Source organism: Pogoniulus pusillus, chromosome 32 (genome assembly GCF_015220805.1).
Source record: "Pogoniulus pusillus isolate bPogPus1 chromosome 32, bPogPus1.pri, whole genome shotgun sequence".
Taxonomy (NCBI): Eukaryota; Metazoa; Chordata; class Aves; order Piciformes; family Lybiidae; genus Pogoniulus; species Pogoniulus pusillus.
In genome coordinates, this window is record NC_087295.1 from 1693872 (window position 1) to 1712258 (window position 18387).

An 18387-nucleotide genomic window follows, 5' to 3' on the forward strand; every position below is an offset into this window, starting at 1 on the left:
GGAAGCCTACAGTGCACTGTAACTGTGACAAAAAAACCTTTCTTGAAAGGAAACCTAAAGTTCTGGGATATGTCTCAAATGCACATAGCAATGCACAGTATCCTGCCAACAGTGAACGAGTGAAATTGTCCATGTGGTGGTCCTAACAACGTGAAAAGATGCAGCCCCCAGCTGGCAAGCAAACAAGAACTGTCAAGGGACTGCCAACGCTGGAACAGGTTGTCCAGGGAAGTGGCTGGGACTCCATCGCTGGAGATATTCAAGGTGAGGCTCCACAGGACTTTGGGCAACCTGATCTAGTGGAGAGTGTCCCTGCTGACTGCAGAGGGGGTTGAACTGGATGACCTTTGGAGATGCCTTCCAAGCCAGACCATTCCATGATTCTGTATTTTGTTATCATGGGGAGAAGGAGAAGAAGGAAGCTGCCAGAGCACCTGCTCCAACTCATGTTATCCACTGCCCTTTGCAAACAACTTCCCTCTGTGACCAATTACTCAACACTTTTATTGCCAGTGCATTACTCTGGTGACTGCTTTCAGAGCAGAGCTTGCACCAAAACCATCCTCATCTCGAATTTATGTCTGGATCTATCAATATCAGCCACTCCAAGTTGTGACTATACAGAAGGAATCAATTCCTGGCAACCATCTCCTCAATGGGGCAGAGGGTCTGCTAGCTTGGAAAGAGGATCCAACAGACATTAACTGCACACTGCAGGATGCCAGGTCATTCAGATCACACAACAGTAATGCCCAGATGAAAAGGATTGTTCTTCCAACATTTTATAACGTCTATGTCTCTCATAATCACAGATACCAAAACCAAATAATCACAGACTCAGCATACAAGGCTATTCAACAGCAGCTAGGATATCTCGTTCTCCAAATTTACAAAACAGAGGTTTTACCTGACTTGGAAAGCAAACAAATGTGGCTACAAATCCTCAATGAATTACTCCACCTGTGAAGATTTCTAATCTCTACCCCAAAGCTCAAGTATCCAAGCTGAGAACCACAAACAACTCATTTTCACAGGATCACAGAATCAAGCAGCTTGGAAGAGACCTCCAAGCTCAGCCAGTCCAACCTAGCACCCAGCCCTGGCCAAGCAACCAGACCATGGCACTAAGTGCCCCAGCCAGGCTTGGCTTCAACACCTCCAGGCTTTGCTTGAATACCTCCAGGGACAGCAACTCCACCACCTCCCTGGGCAGCTCATTCCAATGCCAATCACTCTCTCTGCCAACAACTTCATCCTCACATCCAGCCTAGACCTCCTCTGGCACAGCTTCAGGCTGTGTCCCCTTCTCTTGCTGCTTGCCTGGCAGCAGAGCCCAACCCCACCTGGCTACAGCCTCCCTGCAGGCAGCTGCAGACAGCAATGAGCTCTGCCCTGAGCTGCTGCTGGTGACTAGAATTGGTGTGTTAAAACCACGCAGCAGGAACAGCTGCAATAAATACTGGCACAAAATAAAAGGTCCTTACAGGCATCTTTCTTGATAAGCAAATCAAGTTTTATTAAATCCCAACATTTAAAGCATTTGTTATACCACAATTTACATATCTTCAGGTCCACTCTATAGCAATTATATATCATTTAATAAATAGAACTCTCCCCAGTTGATGATACTACTCTGGGATTATTCTGACAGTGATTAGCTCCTTTCTCAGTGAACTGGCCTTTTATAAAGAAGAAATATCAATTTGTTAAATTCTTCAGGTCAAACACATTCCACACACACCCCAAAAAAATACATATCATTTTACTCAAAAAATACTTTACAGATTACAAAATAAGCAGCAGAGCAATTTTTTTTCCCACCTGGAATACCGAATATAAGTCTACATCGTGCACATTCAAGTCAAATTGGAAAAAAAGGAGAGAAAAGAAGTCTTGATGGATAATTAGGGGTTGCTGTCTTATATTTTAGAAGAGGTTAACTGCTCTTACTATCAGGAAGAAAGTTCAGCTGGGATGTTTGCCATTCCTACTAAAAAAAAAAGCAGCACAACAGGAGAAGGCTTTGAAATGTTCTGGCACAGAAATAAAACATGGAGTGATAATTCCTCACCAAGCAAACAGGCTTTCAGAGGGAGAGACTTAAATAAAAACAATAACAAGAACTAAAAGGCATTGGGAGAACCCCACACATTTATGAAATGATAATATGACCACTCCTTAAAGGCTGTGTATATGGTCCCAAAAGGATACACAGAGATCTTCCTAGAAGGGCAGGTACTAAGTCATAAAGGAGTCTTATATGCATGTCTGCAAGAGAAGGACCACTTGAGCTAGGCTCTTGCAAACATTTGGGCAGAATGAAAAGAAAAACACAAAAGGTTAGGGGAAAAAATGGTACTGAACTTTTTAGCTGCTCTTTGGGAAGCTAAGGCCATCGAAAACCAGTCCCACAAAAGCCTCCTGCTAATGCAAATCTTGCTTACCAGTTGCTTTTCTTAACCCTCAGCATAAATTAAAAGCTCTCCTGGACTGCTGGCCTACAAGGAACACTGCATTGCCAAACCCAGACCACTTCTTTTAACTTGCAAGGGTGCAAGATTCTCTCTACCACTGAAGACCATGTGACACTACAGCTCTGATGGGAAGGAATCTCAGACAGACCACATGCAGGTGGTGCTCAACACGTGTAGGAACTCCAGGATACTTGGGCAGATGTTGCACAAGCATAAAAAGACATTACAAAACCAGAGCTGCTGTAAAACTAAAATGCTGTGGTCCAGCAAGCAGGGAGCCTGGCTGGTCAGGTGTTCAGTTGTCAGACTAAAAGAGGACTGCATTTGTTCCATCAGCCTCCCAGGGCATGTCACACATTGACAGCATTGCTCAACATTCCCGTGACTGGTTTGTACAGAGGAAGCGGAGACAAAACCACCTCAGCAGCCAAAAGCCCTGCTAAGGGGGTGAAGGGACTGAGTAAAGTCAAACCTGAGCATTTTTCTTACAGGAAAACTTCACTTTGCAAAGCCCATGGTAGCTCTGTAACACTTCTACATCTGCAAAACACGACCAGCAGCTGAAGGATAAAGCAGCAGTGTGTCTAGCTCAGGATCAGACACAAAGGCAGGAAGAGACTGGACAGCCCAGTTCTGTTCTTGCCATCCTCACTCCCCTGCGTAAGCACTGATCTCCTTTGCCCCATGCTACACGGGTCAGCTTGAGGGAAACCCAAGTCCTGGTGGGCAGAAAGACAGTGCCAGGGGAAAACTGTGGCTACAGCTGCAGACTTTTAGAGTCAAGATATCCAGAACTGAATTGCTTGTGGCATTTCATACAGCAACAGTGAGTAAAACAAAAGTAAACTTCTATCAGCTCAGACAATATCTGCACACTAATTTATATTCTGTCTTCCTTCTATGAACACAGAGATATGAAAACAAGAATGCTTTTGTCAATCTCTTCTAATCTGTCCAATTTCCCAGAAAGATATTAATATGTTAAGCCCTTCTAGGAAAGACAAATAAATTCTCCATCCCTCATTATCCTGCAGCATTTACTCTGCTACATGCCTATCAAGCAACCAGGACACCGACACACACACACTGTTAAGAAAATCACCTGCACCAGAGTTTAGTCTTCTGAGAAAAGTACAGTTTACTTGAAATCTAAATCAAGTTCAAGCATTAACCTATTTGCATTGTTTTCAAGTAGCATCCTCCTTACTCTTGTAAGGAAGAACAAAAAGAATCACAGAAGAGAAATTAAGCATAAAAGGTACAGAATGAAGAGAAATTCATTCACTACTTCAATACTGGATTTTGTGCTTTAAATCAGGAGGTACTTTATGCTCAGATAGCAACAGAAGTGAATTATGAGTTTCCTTTCCCATTTGCCTCTATCAGAGCTATCTTCAGTAAGCAATGACTAAATGCCCAGTTATTTTGGCTGAAATTCCTGTAGAAAGACAGCTGCATTCACTCTTTCATATAACTCTCCCCAGCTTTTTAACTAGGAAAAACTGAATCTCAAGAATTGATGCCTGGCAATTTGTACTGGTAAGCAGCACAGCTTTCTGCACCAGGTCTTCCAGGCCAGCAGGATAAAGACATCCAACCTCAATAACAAAAAAAACCAAACTATTCCCTTCCTGTAACTTCTCTAGCATAAGGCTTCCAGAGCTCACATACTTAGTGGATGCACTGCAGTACCTTCTGCAATGTCACTGCAAGAGATCTGAACTTCACCTGTCTGAAACTTAAGGCAGCTGCCTGATGGGATAATAACCAGCAGAACGTGGCAGGACAGAGGCAATGCTAACAGGCACACATTCTCTCCACGGGATTAGTGTTATTGTCAAAGGCAGAACCTCAATCATCACAAACTCCAAAAATCCATTTCTGTAGTATTTTACATGCCCCCAATTTGCTTCAGAAGCCCAAGATAACGATTAGTGTTTTCTGCTCATATTTAACAGAACCTGCTCAAGTCCACCCCAAGTACATCTTCCCTGGCTTCCCTGAAAAACGATTTGCTTCCAGAGCAAAAGGACAGTGGAAGTCTTCAGAAGGGACAACTCCTTCAAGGAGCACGTAGAATTATCTCTGTTATCTCAGCCCTGCTGCCAAGCCTCATGGGTATTCCAAAGTACATTGTCCCCGGGCTGACATAGACAAAGGTGTTCTGCCCGACTTTGTACAAGCCAACAAAGAAGGGGTTCAGAAAGTAAGCTCCAGCATTTAAGGGGAACATCTGCCCTCCGTGAGTGTGGCCAGAGAGAATCAAATTTATGTCTGGTCTCTCCTGAAGGGCCCACTTTGCAGCCACGGGCTGATGGGCTAAGAGCACAATTGCATGCTCGCTGCTACAGCCCCTGAGAGCTTTCTTTAAGTCCATGCCATGTCCCGAGTAGCGTAACACGTCTGCTTCAATATCATCCACACCAGCTAGGCAGAACCAGTCAGCAGCGCTCTCTGGTGAGACAATCTTCACGTTCTCATTATGGAGTGGCCGAATGTTAAAGGATTTCAACAGCTCAAACCAGTTGCTGACATCTGAGGTGTAGTACTCGTGGTTTCCTGTGACAAAGTAAGTTCCCAAAGGGGAGTTAAGCTCACCAAGAGGCTCGACAGCAGGTCGGATGATCTCCGCCTCGGAGTCAGTCAGGTCCCCAACGATCACAGTGATATCTGGCTTTAGAGCCTTAACCATTCTCACAATCATGGCAAGCTTGGTCTTCCCAACTGTAGGCCCCAGATGAATATCTGAAAGCAACACCACTTTCAGATTATTCATCGTTGAGGGCAGCTTGTGAACTGGAATCTCCACTGAATTCACAGTGGGCGGCTGGGAAGCATTTAACAGCCCGACAACAGTCAGCACAAGAGTCAGCATGACTGCTAAAACTGGTTTCATTGCTGTTCTGTTCTTGCTGCCAGCGCCTGCCTTTGCACCTCGCCCAGCCAAGAACTTGTAAGCCTGCTCCACAGAGCCTAGGGTGAAGAGAAAGAAGATGAGAATGATATAGGCCCCCAGGCAAGTGTAGGCAGCTAAGGAAAAGAAGTAGGGCTCTTCTGCAACGAGAAATAACAATGTAAAGAAGCTTGAATGAGCCAGAGCTAGAAACATGAACACAGCTATTTTCCACGGCATGAAACAGAAGGAGCTGGCAGCTGAAGACCTGGAGAACGTGGTGACTGTGCTTCTCCAAACATGAAGGGATCCTATCAACATGAGAGCATTAGCAAACAGTGCCATCTGCAGCCTCAGAAGCCAACGCCGCATCCTGAGATCCAGTTTTTCTGCCACATAACTCCGCGAGAGCATCATGGAGAAGAAAACCACTCCTGCAGCCACTGCGGCCTTTGCTTCAAGGGGCAATTGCTTGAAGGAGATCATCTTTGCTTCCTGACTGTTCCCTGCTGTTCTGCAGAAGTCTCCAGTAGGCAATAATGTGGTTATGAAGGGATGACTTGGGTCAACAAAGCCTGCAACCAGGAACCAGTATCAGCCGTTTTACAATATTACACACATTCCCTTTTTCCCAGAGGATTGGTACTCTGCACTCCCTACCCAGCTCACTGGGCCATGCAAGATCACTGTCAGAAAGACAGAGAGGAGATTTCCTGATGTGGAATACATCAGACAACTGAAAACACTGGATTCTGGCAGTCCCCTTCTAAGCTCCCAGCCTGCAACCCTCAACAATTACTACCCCTCCCCCCTTTTTTTAATTAAGACTTCCTTGTAGTAGAACGGCAACAGATCACAACAGTGATGCAAGGAATCCTGGAAACAATTATTCCAGCATTTGCAAACACTCATTAGAGTATCTGTAAACCCTATACATGTTCTGGGACCAAGCTGCCTCTGCACTTCGTACACATGTTTTACTCCCTCCTAAGCAGCTGGCTCAACCTCAACAGCAGGTTATGGTTCCACATCATTGTTACCAAATGCCAGAGATTCTACACTAACAGAGCCCCGCTGGAAGAGCTACCAAACTCAGCTGCAGTCCCAGAAATTGCAGATGATGTATCAGCAGACATCCTTTCCTCCAGCTGTGAATAAGACTTCCCCAAAACTCTCAAAATCAGCAGGGCCAATGAATAAGCAATAAATGAGCAAACATCAGTTGTGTGTGAATCATACCAGAACCCCCTCTTCTCCTCTGTATTTTGCTCCGAGCTCACAGCACTTCTACTGACGTCCAGTGCGTACATTTCCACTTACAATGAACCCACTGCCTCTCCATCCAGACTCAGACTAGGAAAAGAAGCAATCATTACAGCCAAAAATATCTCAGAACTAGGGCACAAAAGATGCCTTGCACGGCTCTGCAGTCAGGTCGAGTCCAGAAGTCTACAAGCCTGAGTTTGTCAGGCTGCTCATCTGCAGCACATCCTTTCCCCAGCTAGTTTAGAAGAACATCAGCACCTCTGTGACGATATGTGATGCCTCTCTCATAATCTGAGAGCTAGACCAAGTTTTGAAAAGACTCCTTCCCTCACTGCTTGCTCAGGGAGCTGCAGGCTGATAAAGACCTTGTGCCTCCCAGCCTGAGTTCTTCAAACCCTCTCAGCCATTACAAAACTATTCTTAAGCATTTCCTCTAAAGAGAACAAACAAGGATGATAAGAGAGTAAGAAATGCCCTACTGGTTTGAGTCCACAGTTCTCTAGTCCATATTCTGCCTGGACAACAGCAATCAGAAATGCTGTTTAAAGAAATGACGTGGCCCTGACTGCAGTCTGCTCCCCTCATGCCTCTCCAGCCGACAAAGCTGCGACATTAGGGACGTTAGCAGGTAAAGCCGCACTCACTGTCAGCCAACTCTCTGGCAAAGACTTCCTGTTAGGCTGTGCTGCTTTCCACCCAGCTTTAACCACCTGTGCATCGCTCAGTCAGCAACATCTAGCGAGATAATCCTGACACTGCTTCAAAGCCAAGGCATAAGCAACACGGCATGGATCCTACAGCACCTGTAAAGACTGAAGTTTTACCCAAGCCCCTGCTTAGGTAATTATAGTGTCCCAGTGGGCAAGACAACAAGAAGAGCTGATGCCGAAACCAGAACAGGAAAAACTCCCGTGCCTCCTGACACACCACAGGAAGAACAAGCTTTCCCGGGGGAGCTGCTCATAGACTGTCGGTACCAGGTAACTGCAGTTTGATTCCCACCACCCCCCGCCCCGGGCTGCTCAAAGAGGCCTTGCAAGAGGGAGTTTCTCGGAGCAGAATCTGGGCTGTAAAGGAGCACAGCTGGCAGCACAAGTCCAGCAGGCCTCACCGCGGCGGTCACCCCCGCGAAGGCGCTCGGCGTGCAAAGGCAGCCACCGCCAGCCCTTCCTCGAAACGAAACCGGGCGAGAGCGCAGCGCGGCGGCCGGCAGCGGGCAGGCCTGCCCCGGAGACGGAGCCGCCTGCCCCGGGCCGCACCTGCTCCCACAGCTCCCGCTCAGCGCGGCCACAGGCCCTGGGCAGCACGAACCACACATCCCTAACGACTTAAAAACGAACCGAAGCTCATCGCTTTCGGCGGGGGCTGCAGGAGGGTCCCTACCAACGGGGAGCCAAGCCCACCGGGCGGCTCCCGCGCCTCTCTGAGCTGGGGGCCGCCACCAACAGCCGCCGGGGCGCCGCGGAGCAGGGGGGCCCCGAGGGGAGGGAGAGGCGAGGGGACTCACCGCTGCCCGGAGGAAGGCGGCCAAGCCGAGGAGCGGCAGCAGGAGCCGCAGCATGACGGGCGGCAGCGGCAGGGCAGGAAGCGGCCGCGTAAGGAGCGCTGCACGGCCCACGGGCCCCCGGCACGGCGTCGTCAGCTGACTGCCCCAGCGGGCAGGCTCCGCCTCGCCGAGCCCGCCCCCTCCCTGCGCCGCAGCCCGCCCGTCCCGCCGCAGCTGCTGGCCCTCAGGCAGGGTCTCTGGCCCGCTGTGGGCAACGCCAACAACTGGAGAGCCGAGGCCGTCTGATTCTACTGCGTATTTGCAAGAGCGGGCACATAAGGTAATGACGATTCGCCGCAGGCGAGCACCGGGTCACACAGCTCTGTCCTCACTTAAACTCCTCGGGTTAGCATCATAGAATCAGCCAGGCTGGAAGAGAGCTCCAAGCTCAGCCAGCCCAACCTAGCACCCAGCCCTGCCCAACCAGACCATGGCACTAAGTGCCCCAGCCAGGCTTGGCTTCAACACCTCCAGGCACAGCCACTCCACCACCTCCCTGGGCAGCCCATTCCAATGCCAATCACTCTCTCTGGGAAGAGCCCCCAACACAAGAAAGACATGGAACTGTTTGAGCCAGTCCAGAGGAGGCTAAGAGAGTTGGGGCTCTGCAGCCAGGAGAAGAGAAGGCTTCCAGGACACCTTGGAGTGGCCTTCCAGTATCTGAAAGGGGCTACAGGAAGGCTGGGGAGGGACTATTGACAAGGTCTGGTAATGACAGCACAAGGGGGAATGGATTTGAACTGGCAGAGGGGAGATTCAAACTAGATGTCAGGAAAGGGTTCTTCCCAGTGAGGGTGGTGAGGCACCCTCACTGCTAGGCACAGGTTGCCCAGAGAGGCTGTGACTGCTCCCTCCCTGGAGGTGTTCAAGGCCAGGTTGGATGAGTCCTTGAGCGACCTGTTCTAGTGGGAGGTGTCCCTGCCTATGGCATGGGGTTGGAACTGGATGATCCTTGAGTTCTCTTCCATCCAAAACCATTCTATTCTATGGTTCTAAACAAACAACAGCCCAGCTCACGTGCACTGCACCTCTCACATTACTTCCAGCCATGAACTATCATAATGTCCAGGTAGAACTTAGCGATCTGAAAAAGTCTCACTGCAGATAAGCCAAGCTGAGAACCTATTGTTATGAAATGCAGAGTGACTAACACATTATTACTATGGGAATGTTCAACAGCTGGTGTTTCTTAAGTCAAATATTACCACTGAGTAAACAGAAGAACTGTAGGGCTGAGCTGTCTTTGCTGTGTGTTAGCAAACAGAAAACTTCCTCCGAGAAACTTCTCACAGTTTCCATTTCCTACAGGGAAACATCCCACTGATACTTCCCTCGAGAGCTTCCATTTCCTAGCAGCTCTCACCTTCCTTTTTGTAAATACACAGTGCTGTAAAAAAAAACCCACAACAAATACACCAGAGATTATGTCAACCAGCTAATTTTTTTCTAGAGCAGGCTGATGTGGTCAGTCCAATGTTTTTATTGCCTTAGAGCGAAAGAAAACTCCAAGCAAAAAAATAATAAAATCTAAAAATCTATGCAGAGAAGTACCAAATCATCATCATCCTTCAGTATCACTGAGATGCCTCTAAATTGCAAACCCCAGAGCAGCCAAGAGTGATGCCAGGCTGCGCTTGCCACAATGAGCTAAGTATGAGTTACAAACACTATCTTGTGAGGGCTCTCACATCGCTGCAGGAGGCAATGGCCAGCGTTTCACAGTGTCACCAAGGTTGGAAGAGACCTCATAGATCATCAAGTCCAACCCTTTACCACAGAGCTCAAGGCTAGACCATGGCACCAAGTGCCACGTCCAATCCTGCCTTGAACAGCTCCAGGGACTCCACCACCTCCCCGGGCAGCCCATTCCAGTGTCCAATGACTCTCTCAGGGAAGAACTTTCTCCTCACCTCCAGCCTAAATCTCCCCTGGCTTAGCTCGAGGCTGTGTCCTCTTGTTCTGGTGCTGGCCACCTGAGAGAAGAGAGCAACCTCCCCCTGGCCACAACCACCTCTCAGGTAGTTGTAGACAGCAATAAGGTCTCCCCTGAGCCTCCTCTTCTCCAGGCTAAACAATCCCAGCTCCCTCAGCCTCTCCTCAGAGGGCTGTGCTCAAGGCCTCTCACCAGCCTTGTTTCATACCATTTTCTATTCCAAATGATATTAAACAGTAAGTTAGAGACTAAAACTAGTAAGAATTCATTCACTTGCCACAGCTGGAATGTTCTGTGCAGCTTATGCTGTGTTCCCTAGAGTTGTGGGTTTGGGTTTTTTTTCCTATAATGGCTTTTCTATTGGAGCTGAGCAACAATGTGTAATTCCGTGCTCTATTGTTGTAATTTGAGCCTCTGAGTACTGCTGTAGTAATGAGACCTTCTTTAAGCATTGATTTTGTTCTTATAGCTGTTTCAAAAAGCATTTCTTCCTCTGATTTCCACAGAGAACCTTAAGAGAACAATCTCTAACAAATTATATTGATTTTTAACCCCCAGAACTTAATTATAATATAGGTTAAAGAGGAAGCACAGTCCAAATGCAGTGAGATAAATATTTAAAGGTGTTTTTTCCCTCTTACACTAAATTTGCCCTTGCATTTTGTGTTGGCTTGAGGCTAATTTTTACTGAAAGAAATTAAATCCTTAGGTGTGAGAAGGAAAAAAACAACAGTAACCTCTATCACCATTCTTCTGCTGAGAAATGCAACTAGTCAAAATAGAGATCAGATGGGCACACACACTCACTGCTCAGCTCTCACTTCAGGCTGTGCCTTCTTTCTGGAGGTCTGCTCTCTGTGGCTGATTCTGCCTTTGACCCTCTAATCCACCTAACCCCTTTTTCCTCTGACCTCCTTGCCATCTTTTTTTGACATCTCACCTCAGATCTCCAGATTTATCACATGAGATATTTATGGGCGGATCTGGTTATTTCTGAAGGGAGGGAAAGAGGGAAGGGGACTTGGGTCAGGAACCCTCCTGGGGACTCTGTTTCTGGGAGGGGTATTGTGTTTCTGTGTTACTTTTAATCTGTATATAACTGTCTATAGTTGTGTTTATCTGCTTGTATATTGTGCTAAGCTGCAAATATAGCTTCATTCTTTTATTTCCAGCCACCTGAGTCTAGTCTGGGTGATTTTCTTAAGAGTCAGGGGGGTGGGTAACACCCAAACCATCACACATTTGGACAAGTTTCTGAACTGTCTTGCTAGTGTATCTTAGAATCACAGAATGTTTTCTGTTGGAAGAGATCTTTAAAAGTCATCTTGTCCAAGTGTCCTGGGATAGCCCAAATTCCTTTCTTCTCTCTCCTCCCTCCCCCACTCCCCGCGGGTGTGAATGGGAGAAGAAGGTGCAAAACTGCTTTCCCCTCACTGCCTTGCAGGCTTGAAGGGTGAACAGCAAAAGGCACTTTCCTGCACATGTGCTGACCCATGTGGAAGCCTGCGCTGGAGTTAGGCTGGTGCTTGGCTGGGTTTTCACACCCCGTATGAAAGGGCAAATGGGCACTTTGTCTAATAAATAGAGCAAGGGAGAAGGAGAGGAGGATCCCACCTTGAGAGTTCCCAGTCTTGAAAGAGCTCCTGCCAGAGTGCCTGACAGGCCAGGTTCCTGCCATGGCTGGGCCGTCCTCCCTTTTGGATGGCTCCTACCTTTTTGTACGGTTCTTGGTTTTACCCCGTCCCTGCCTTTGGACAGTTCTCCTCACTTTTGCACCCCTCTGTGCAAGCTTGCAGGCTTGGCAAGCCCTGGGGTCCTCTGAGAGCTGCTGGTGGCATCCAGACCTGCCACTCTCACACCATATCAGCAACCAACTTCCTGGCTGCCTCCCCAGCTGGGAAGACACTAATAGTTTGGCTCTCTCCTGCCACTGCTGAGGCAGAATTGTTCCACGTTCATCCTACTTGTGGAAGAAGTGCTTGAGACATTTCTGGGTTTGGCAGCTCTGCCACTTGCCTCGGGGCTCTGCTGCGTGGACATACACTATTGGGTATTGCCTGCAGCATCAGAAGGCTGCTCCTGCAGAGCAGTCCAGCATGGGATCACTGTCAAATACCTATCTCTGTAAGACCTGCTGTTCCCTCAATTCTCTGCTCATCCTGATTGGCAGCGGGGTAAAGCTGTGTTTATAGCCTAGCCTTTCCATTTCCCACCTTCCTAAATCTCTAGATTTGGCTGTAACATCCCTTCTGAAGAAATTCCCAACCAAACTGCATTTCTAAATAAACCTAATTTTTGTCAACAGTTTGGGGGCAGGATTCCAGCAAAACAAAGTCATAGAATCAGCCAGGTTGGAAGAGAGCTCCAAGCTCAGCCAGTCCAACCTAGCACCCAGCCCTGCCCAACCAACCAGACCATGGCACTAAGTGCCCCAGCCAGGCTTGGCTTCAACACCTCCAGCCACAGCCACTCCACCACCTCCCTGGGCAGCCCATTCCAATGCCAATCACTCTCTCTGACAACAACTTCCTAACAACATCCAGCCTATAATCCCTGACCCGGCCACCTTATTTCCCTGCCTCCACAATGCCAAGGAGCAGGGCTCATACCCAACCTATGATCAGCAGAACAGCAGTAACGAAAAAAAGGCCTCGATTTTATCTTTCTCCTCAGCGACCAACCTGACACACCTGGGCCGAAAGCATCCCAGACTTCATTTTGCACTGCCGTGAATCTGCACGACTTCAAGCCCGGCGGTGTGCAGTCCTCTGCCTTTCAGAGGGGCTCCGAGAGGCGGTTCCTCGGGACAGCAGGCGGCACCGCCATCGCCCCTGCCGCGGCCCGCCCGGGCTGCGGAGAAGGCCTCAGCCGAGGCCCTGCGAGCTGCCCGCTCCAGGCTGCCCGGCCCGCCATGTGTCTTCCGGGGACAAAACGAAGCCGCTGCGCTCCTTCCGACAGAGCTAGCGTCACCGGAGCTCTCCCCGCGGTACCCATGGCTGTGGGTACCTGCCGAGGGGCCGGGCCGAGGCGAAAGCGCGGCCGGGCGGGCGGGCAGGGGGAGGCGCTGCCGGCGGTGTCCCGCCCTCCCCGGGCCGGCGCTGCGGAAGCGCTGCCGGCCGCGGCCGCGTCCCTGTCGGGCCCTGGGCGGCGGGAGGCGGAGCGAGAGCCCGGGCACGGCGGCATCCTCCAGAGCGGCCGGCCCTGGGGCTCCATGGAGAAGCGGGGCCCGGTGCTGCACATCGTGGTGGTGGGCTTCCACCACAAGAAGGGCTGCCAGGTGAGGGGGCGCGGGTGCTTCCCGCCTCATCCTGCCTTCTCCCCCCACCCCCGCCCGCTTCGGGGGCTTCTCGTCTGCCGTCTCTCCCCTCCCTCCCTTCCTTCCCCGAGTCCCTTTCCTTGCGGCGAGCCGGCGCCTGCCCGGCTGCTGCCCTCAGCCTGCGGCCCGGCTGCGGCCCCGGGAGGAAGGCTTTGAGCCCCTGCGGGACGGGCGGGGCCGGAGGGCCTTGGCTTGAGCTGCGGGAAGGTTTGGAAGCGGCGGAGCGCGGTAGGGCCCCGGCGGCTCGCTCAGCCGCGGGGTGGGGGCTGCCGGTCGGGGCCGTGACTCAGCCCCGCTCCGGGCTGTTCGCGTTTGCCGAGCTGCGTACGTGACCGCTTCCTGGCCGGCCCCGGCGCTCCGAGGAGAAGCCAGGGCCGGCCGTGTGAGCTCCCGGCCGCCGGCCGGCGCCCCGGCATGGCCCTGTGCTGGGAGGCGTCTGGCGTCGTGGCCTCCGCATCCTCCGAGCCCTGCGTGCTGAGTGCATTCAGACAGAATGAAGAGAAAAGCGAAGTGGGTTTGAATCTGCTTTCTATGCCTGCCGGCCCAGCGGGCGGCATCGCGTTCGGCTTGTGCACAGCCGGCCTGGTGCCGCCAGGATGGAAGTCCACCTTGGATGCATCTTATCTTTGCATGCATCTTCCCTTTTTCGTACGTGCTCGACTGCTCCCTGTGCCTTCCCAGGTAGAGGAACTTTGTGTTGCGTTATTTAGTAGGTCTTTTGCATTCTGATTTCGAAATTTCTTCGCTCTAACCCTTGACACAGGAGGTGCTGCTGCCCAGCTGGGCTGCTCACGGCTGTTTTCCAGCGGCAAGGTGTGAGGAGATAGACCTAATGTGGACTTAGAGCGAGTCCTTTAACGTGGAGTGAGTTTAGCCTTTACAGAAGTTGCCAAAACAACGCTGAATGCTGTGGTTACAGAAGAGCTAGGTTGGTGTGTGTCCATCTCATGCCGGGTGCCAGAGGCTGAAGTCAGTATTTGTTAATTCTTCAGGAAACAAAGCAAACACAGCATGGTAACACTTAAAACAGTTCCTTGTACCGACAGAGGCTGAAGTGCAAGTGCAGTAAGTCATTGCAGATGTGCTGCCACCCCTTCTTCTGAAAGGTCTGCACGGCTTTGTGAAGCATCCTTTCTCCTCAGGGTGTCTTGAGCCTCTTCCCATGTAGATGCTCGTAGGAGCTTACTCCTTTCAGGTGCAAGGTTTGTGATGTTTGTCAGTCTCTCTCTTGTCAAAGGCCATTAGGAGATGAGTGTTAGCTGATGCCTGTAGGAGGAAGAGTGTGGTTTTGTCTTCATCGTGTTGGCCTCTTGGAAAGGACATCGTTTGGAGACAAAAGCAGAGGTGGATTTTGTTGCTTCTGTTCTCTTGGGGTTTGGATTTCTTTTTCCATTACATTATTCAGTCCTGTTGCAAAGAAAAAAAAGGAACAACCCAGAAAACCGAACCACACCAACCCCCCCAGCTATAAATTAGCAGCAGCAAAGTTTATCTTACTGCCAGTAAAACCTTTGCAGAAGTATGCTTTTGGGTGGTGTCCAAAATTTGGTCAGAATATCCCTGAACCAGAGTCTTTTTTGGAAGCTGTCCCTGTCCTTGGTGGGAGGGGAGGATTGGAACTAGATGATCTTTGAGATCCTTTCTAACCTAAGCTATTCTATGAATCTGTGAATCAGTGAATGAATGGGAGAAGTTGGAGAGGAAGGTAGGTGGGGAAGGGGGAGCTGCGTTGCAAGGAAAAGATCTGCAGGGATAGGAGGAAATTGACTGAACCACAAAGAGCCAGGCTTTCTAAGAGGAGCCAAACCAGAAACCTAATTGTACATGCATCCTACATCTGACTTAGCAGAGCTGTGCCTGACCTACAGAACATGTTTCTGAACGGAGCTGGAGGCAGGGAGCTGCGCAGTTAGAGCCTAATGAGTTTGACACCAGCAGTATGCATGGCTCTAGAGAGCTGGTGAAGGAAAGAATTCATTAACAAGATGAAACTAAGTAGACTGGGTCCTGTGTGCATTCACTAAAGAATGATCATGCCTGCTTACCCTGCCTCTTTGGTCAGAGTAAATGGCAGATTTATTTCTCTGTGAAAGAAACACAGTATCTCAAACCTGCCTGGAACTTGATAGTGGATATCACAACAGTGCCACCAAAACAGATGTGGGTTCCTGCTATTTTAGGGTGGAGATAGTGGAGAGTGAGTACAAGAGCTGGAACTAGGGTGAAGAACAGCATGAAGGAGAGGAAGCAGAGTGAGTACAAGAGCTGGAACTAGGGTGAGGAACAGCATGAAGGAGAGGAAGCAGAGTGAGTACAAGAGCTGGAACTAGGGTGAGGAACAGCATGAAGGAGAGGAAGCAGCAGGTTTGTGTCAGAAGAGGGACTGGTGGTCTGAAAGGTGGTGGTGGCAGCGTTGTTGTGCAGTAAAATGTAACTGCAATAGGCTAACTTGAGTGTTAAAAGGAAGACTGGAGCGTTGTGCAAGAGCTGGATGGCAGTAATGCTGGAGTGATAGAAATGGGGTGCATTACAAAGTCCTGCTTCAGGGATGAATACTAACAATACAGATTCAGGAATTAGGATGTGGAGATCTTGGGAAGTGAAGAGAGAGTGCATATAAGCAGGGGTGGGTCACCAAAGTGGTGTGATTTGAGGGTGAGCATGGCAACAAATAATCCTGTAGTGTAATTATGTGTTCATTGATGTAGAAAAAGTCTGATCCACCTTTCAGGAAAATGGATTTGGATTCTCTCCGTCACTTCCAGAAGTGGATGAGGTAGTCCTTGGGCAGTCTTGTTTTTGAGCAGGCTGTAGAAGGGCTTGACTGGGTAGGCTAACAAAATGGATTTTGAGGCTGTGTTCACACAAAGACTGTAAGCTGCCTCTGCAAATAAGGGAACTTTCTCCACTTTGCCACCTCTTCACCACTAAAAAGCAGAGGTGGTTGTGTGCTAAGCTGAAGTGGGGAAGTGAGGTGACTAAAAATGAAGCCTTATTTTGGTGGGTTTGTTTTAAGCCAGTTTTTTCATGGGTTCTGTTTGCTGAGCTGACATCTGCAAAATACAGCCACATGGGCACAAGGAGGTGGAAAATTCTTCTGAAAGTGGCAGCCTGGGACTTCTGGTTTGTGCTTGCTACGTTGGTTTATGGTCTTTGAAGGACTTGGTGGCCCATTACACTACACACAGATGGTGGAAAGTGAGAAATAAGGGGGAAACCCCAACCATTTAATCTAAGAGACAATGGTGGCACAAGAACAAGTGGATGTAAACCATTTGCAGACAGGTGGTACAGGTGTTCAGCAAAACTGTCACCTGAACAGAGCCTGACTGTCATCTGCAACCCACAACTTGGTTTGCTACAGAGGCTTCACTTCATGATGAAGCTGGAAGGCTGAGTGTCATGAGTTCTCCACTAGTGATGCTGTATGTGGCAATCCTCATTTCAACTCTGTCTCCAAGCCTTATTTGCATTGGGAGGCAGAGAGATAATACACCCTGAGGGTGTAGGAAGGCTTGAAATATCTTGAGTGCTCTAAAAATAATTAGTTTTGAAGGCGAGACTGAAATGAGAACTGATTTATTTGAAAAGGAGAGGAAGGAAAGTTTCAGCAGAGCTGGAAATAGTTATGGCCAAGAGAGTTTCACACAAGAGCCTGGAAAGCCCCTGGCTGCCTGCTGAGGAAGCTGATGCTGCCTTTGCTGCTCTACTGCCTGACCTGGCACAAGAATCATCTTCTCGTGATGCTGTGAGGCTGTTACATCTGAGTAAGCTCAGGCCCTGTGTTGCCACCAGTCAGGCCATACACAGCTGCCCTTCACTTCGGGTATGGCCAAACTGTTCTGTGCAGCCCCCTGAGCAGCTCTGCAGATCACCTCTGGCCTTGTGCAGTGGATGATCGTCAGCCTGTGTATCCTCTCAGGGGCTGGAATGTGTTCCAGATTGCTCTTGGCTTTCTTGAGCATCTACGTTTCTGACTGCAGTGGGGAAAAATGCAAGCCTGGGGGCAGTGAGGAGAGTGCTGTGCATGGCAGGGGCTGCTTACACTGCTGGTCACTTGTGAGATCCTTGGTCTGTGAAATAGCAGCAGCTGATCTTGACCCACTGGTGGTGCTCCACCGGTGTACTGACATCTCAGACTTGGTGTCACAGCTGTGGGAGTGGTTTATTCTAAGTAGTGAAAGGCCTATTCCTGGGGAATCTCAAAGCTGTCCTTTGGCTCTTCAAATACTTAACTTTTTTCATGTGAATGTGATGTTTGCATTAGCCATCAGAGTGTTGTGTGTTGTCCATCTGTGGGGAGCATGTTTTTGTGTGGAATGTGAAGACCAATCCTCCTGTCTCACCTGACTAGACTTTCTTCCTGGCACTCAAAAGGGAGCATCAGGTCAGGAATGAAATAGCTGAAACCTAGGTTCTAGAGAAGAGCCTGAATAGGACCTCTGAGAGGGAAGAATGCCCTTTGAGACTTCTCTTCCTGAACTGTACATGTGCTTCTGCTGTGGAGAATTTCAATGGCTTGAGCTCCAGGTGTGCAACATGGCCTGAGTAATGTGTGCTCCTGGGGAGTGTCTCCAAGCAGAACTGCTGGCAATTTAGGCTTGACTTTGTTTGCAGAATTAGGAGTGTCTAAGGAATGAGTGAGCCCCAATCTGCTATTTTTATCAGCTCTTTTGACAGCTGCTTGCTGATTCAGGTCCCCTGCACCCCTAATTGTAGAATTTGCTTGCAAGAGGGAAATACTGAAGTCATTTTGTTCAGTAGATTCCACAGGCAGCCTTTCTGGAGGTCCTGCACCTGAGTGGGTGCAATCCCAAGCACAACTCCAGGCTGGGTGGGGAATGGCTGAGAGCAGCCCTGAGGAACAGGCCCTGGGGGTCTGGGCTGATGAAAAACTCAACAGGAGCCTGCAGTGTGAGTGCAGCCCAGACACAACCCTGTGCTGGGCTGCAGCAAGAG

General features: G+C 49.5%; 3 protein-coding genes across 5 annotated transcripts in view; 1 reads left to right on the forward strand and 2 right to left on the reverse strand.

Moving 5' to 3' along the window:
* GLB1 (galactosidase beta 1) overlaps nt 1-8213 on the reverse strand; it is a 33263-nt gene extending 25050 nt beyond the window's left edge. The window contains exon 1 of the mRNA XM_064169617.1: nt 8141-8213. Within this exon, the coding sequence (XP_064025687.1) occupies nt 8141-8194 (54 nt within the window). The 5' untranslated portion in view covers nt 8195-8213. The remainder of the gene's footprint in view (nt 1-8140) is intronic.
* Nucleotides 1492-12835, reverse strand: TMPPE (transmembrane protein with metallophosphoesterase domain). Of its 2 annotated transcripts, none has more exons than XM_064169619.1 (2): nt 12803-12835; nt 1492-5942 (listed from the first exon to the last, which is right to left on the reverse strand). In XM_064169619.1, exon 2 carries the CDS (start codon nt 5851-5853, stop codon nt 4537-4539), a length of 1317 nt encoding a protein of 438 aa, XP_064025689.1. In that variant the 5' UTR covers nt 5854-5942; nt 12803-12835; the 3' UTR covers nt 1492-4536. The 2 variants fall into 2 exon arrangements, with proteins under 2 accessions (XP_064025689.1, XP_064025688.1); XM_064169618.1 differs by lacking the exon at nt 12803-12835 and adding an exon at nt 8141-8212.
* Nucleotides 12836-13228: 393 nt separating this feature from the next.
* The window catches only part of AVL9 (AVL9 cell migration associated), a 28939-nt gene continuing 23780 nt past the window's right edge, over nt 13229-18387 (forward strand). Inside the window, exon 1 of one of the 2 annotated variants that reach the window (XM_064169581.1) lies at nt 13229-13389. In XM_064169581.1, the coding sequence (XP_064025651.1) occupies nt 13324-13389 (66 nt within the window). In that variant the 5' untranslated portion in view covers nt 13229-13323. Of the gene's footprint in view, nt 13390-14041; nt 14110-18387 lie in introns of those variants that run through there. The other variant, XM_064169582.1, reaches the window with a different exon arrangement.

What these genes read in the sequence shown, in the direction of transcription:
- TMPPE (XM_064169619.1), bottom strand. Translation starts at nt 5,853, where the DNA reads ATGATCTCCTTCAAGCAATTGCCCCTTGAAGCAAAGGCCGCAGTGGCT.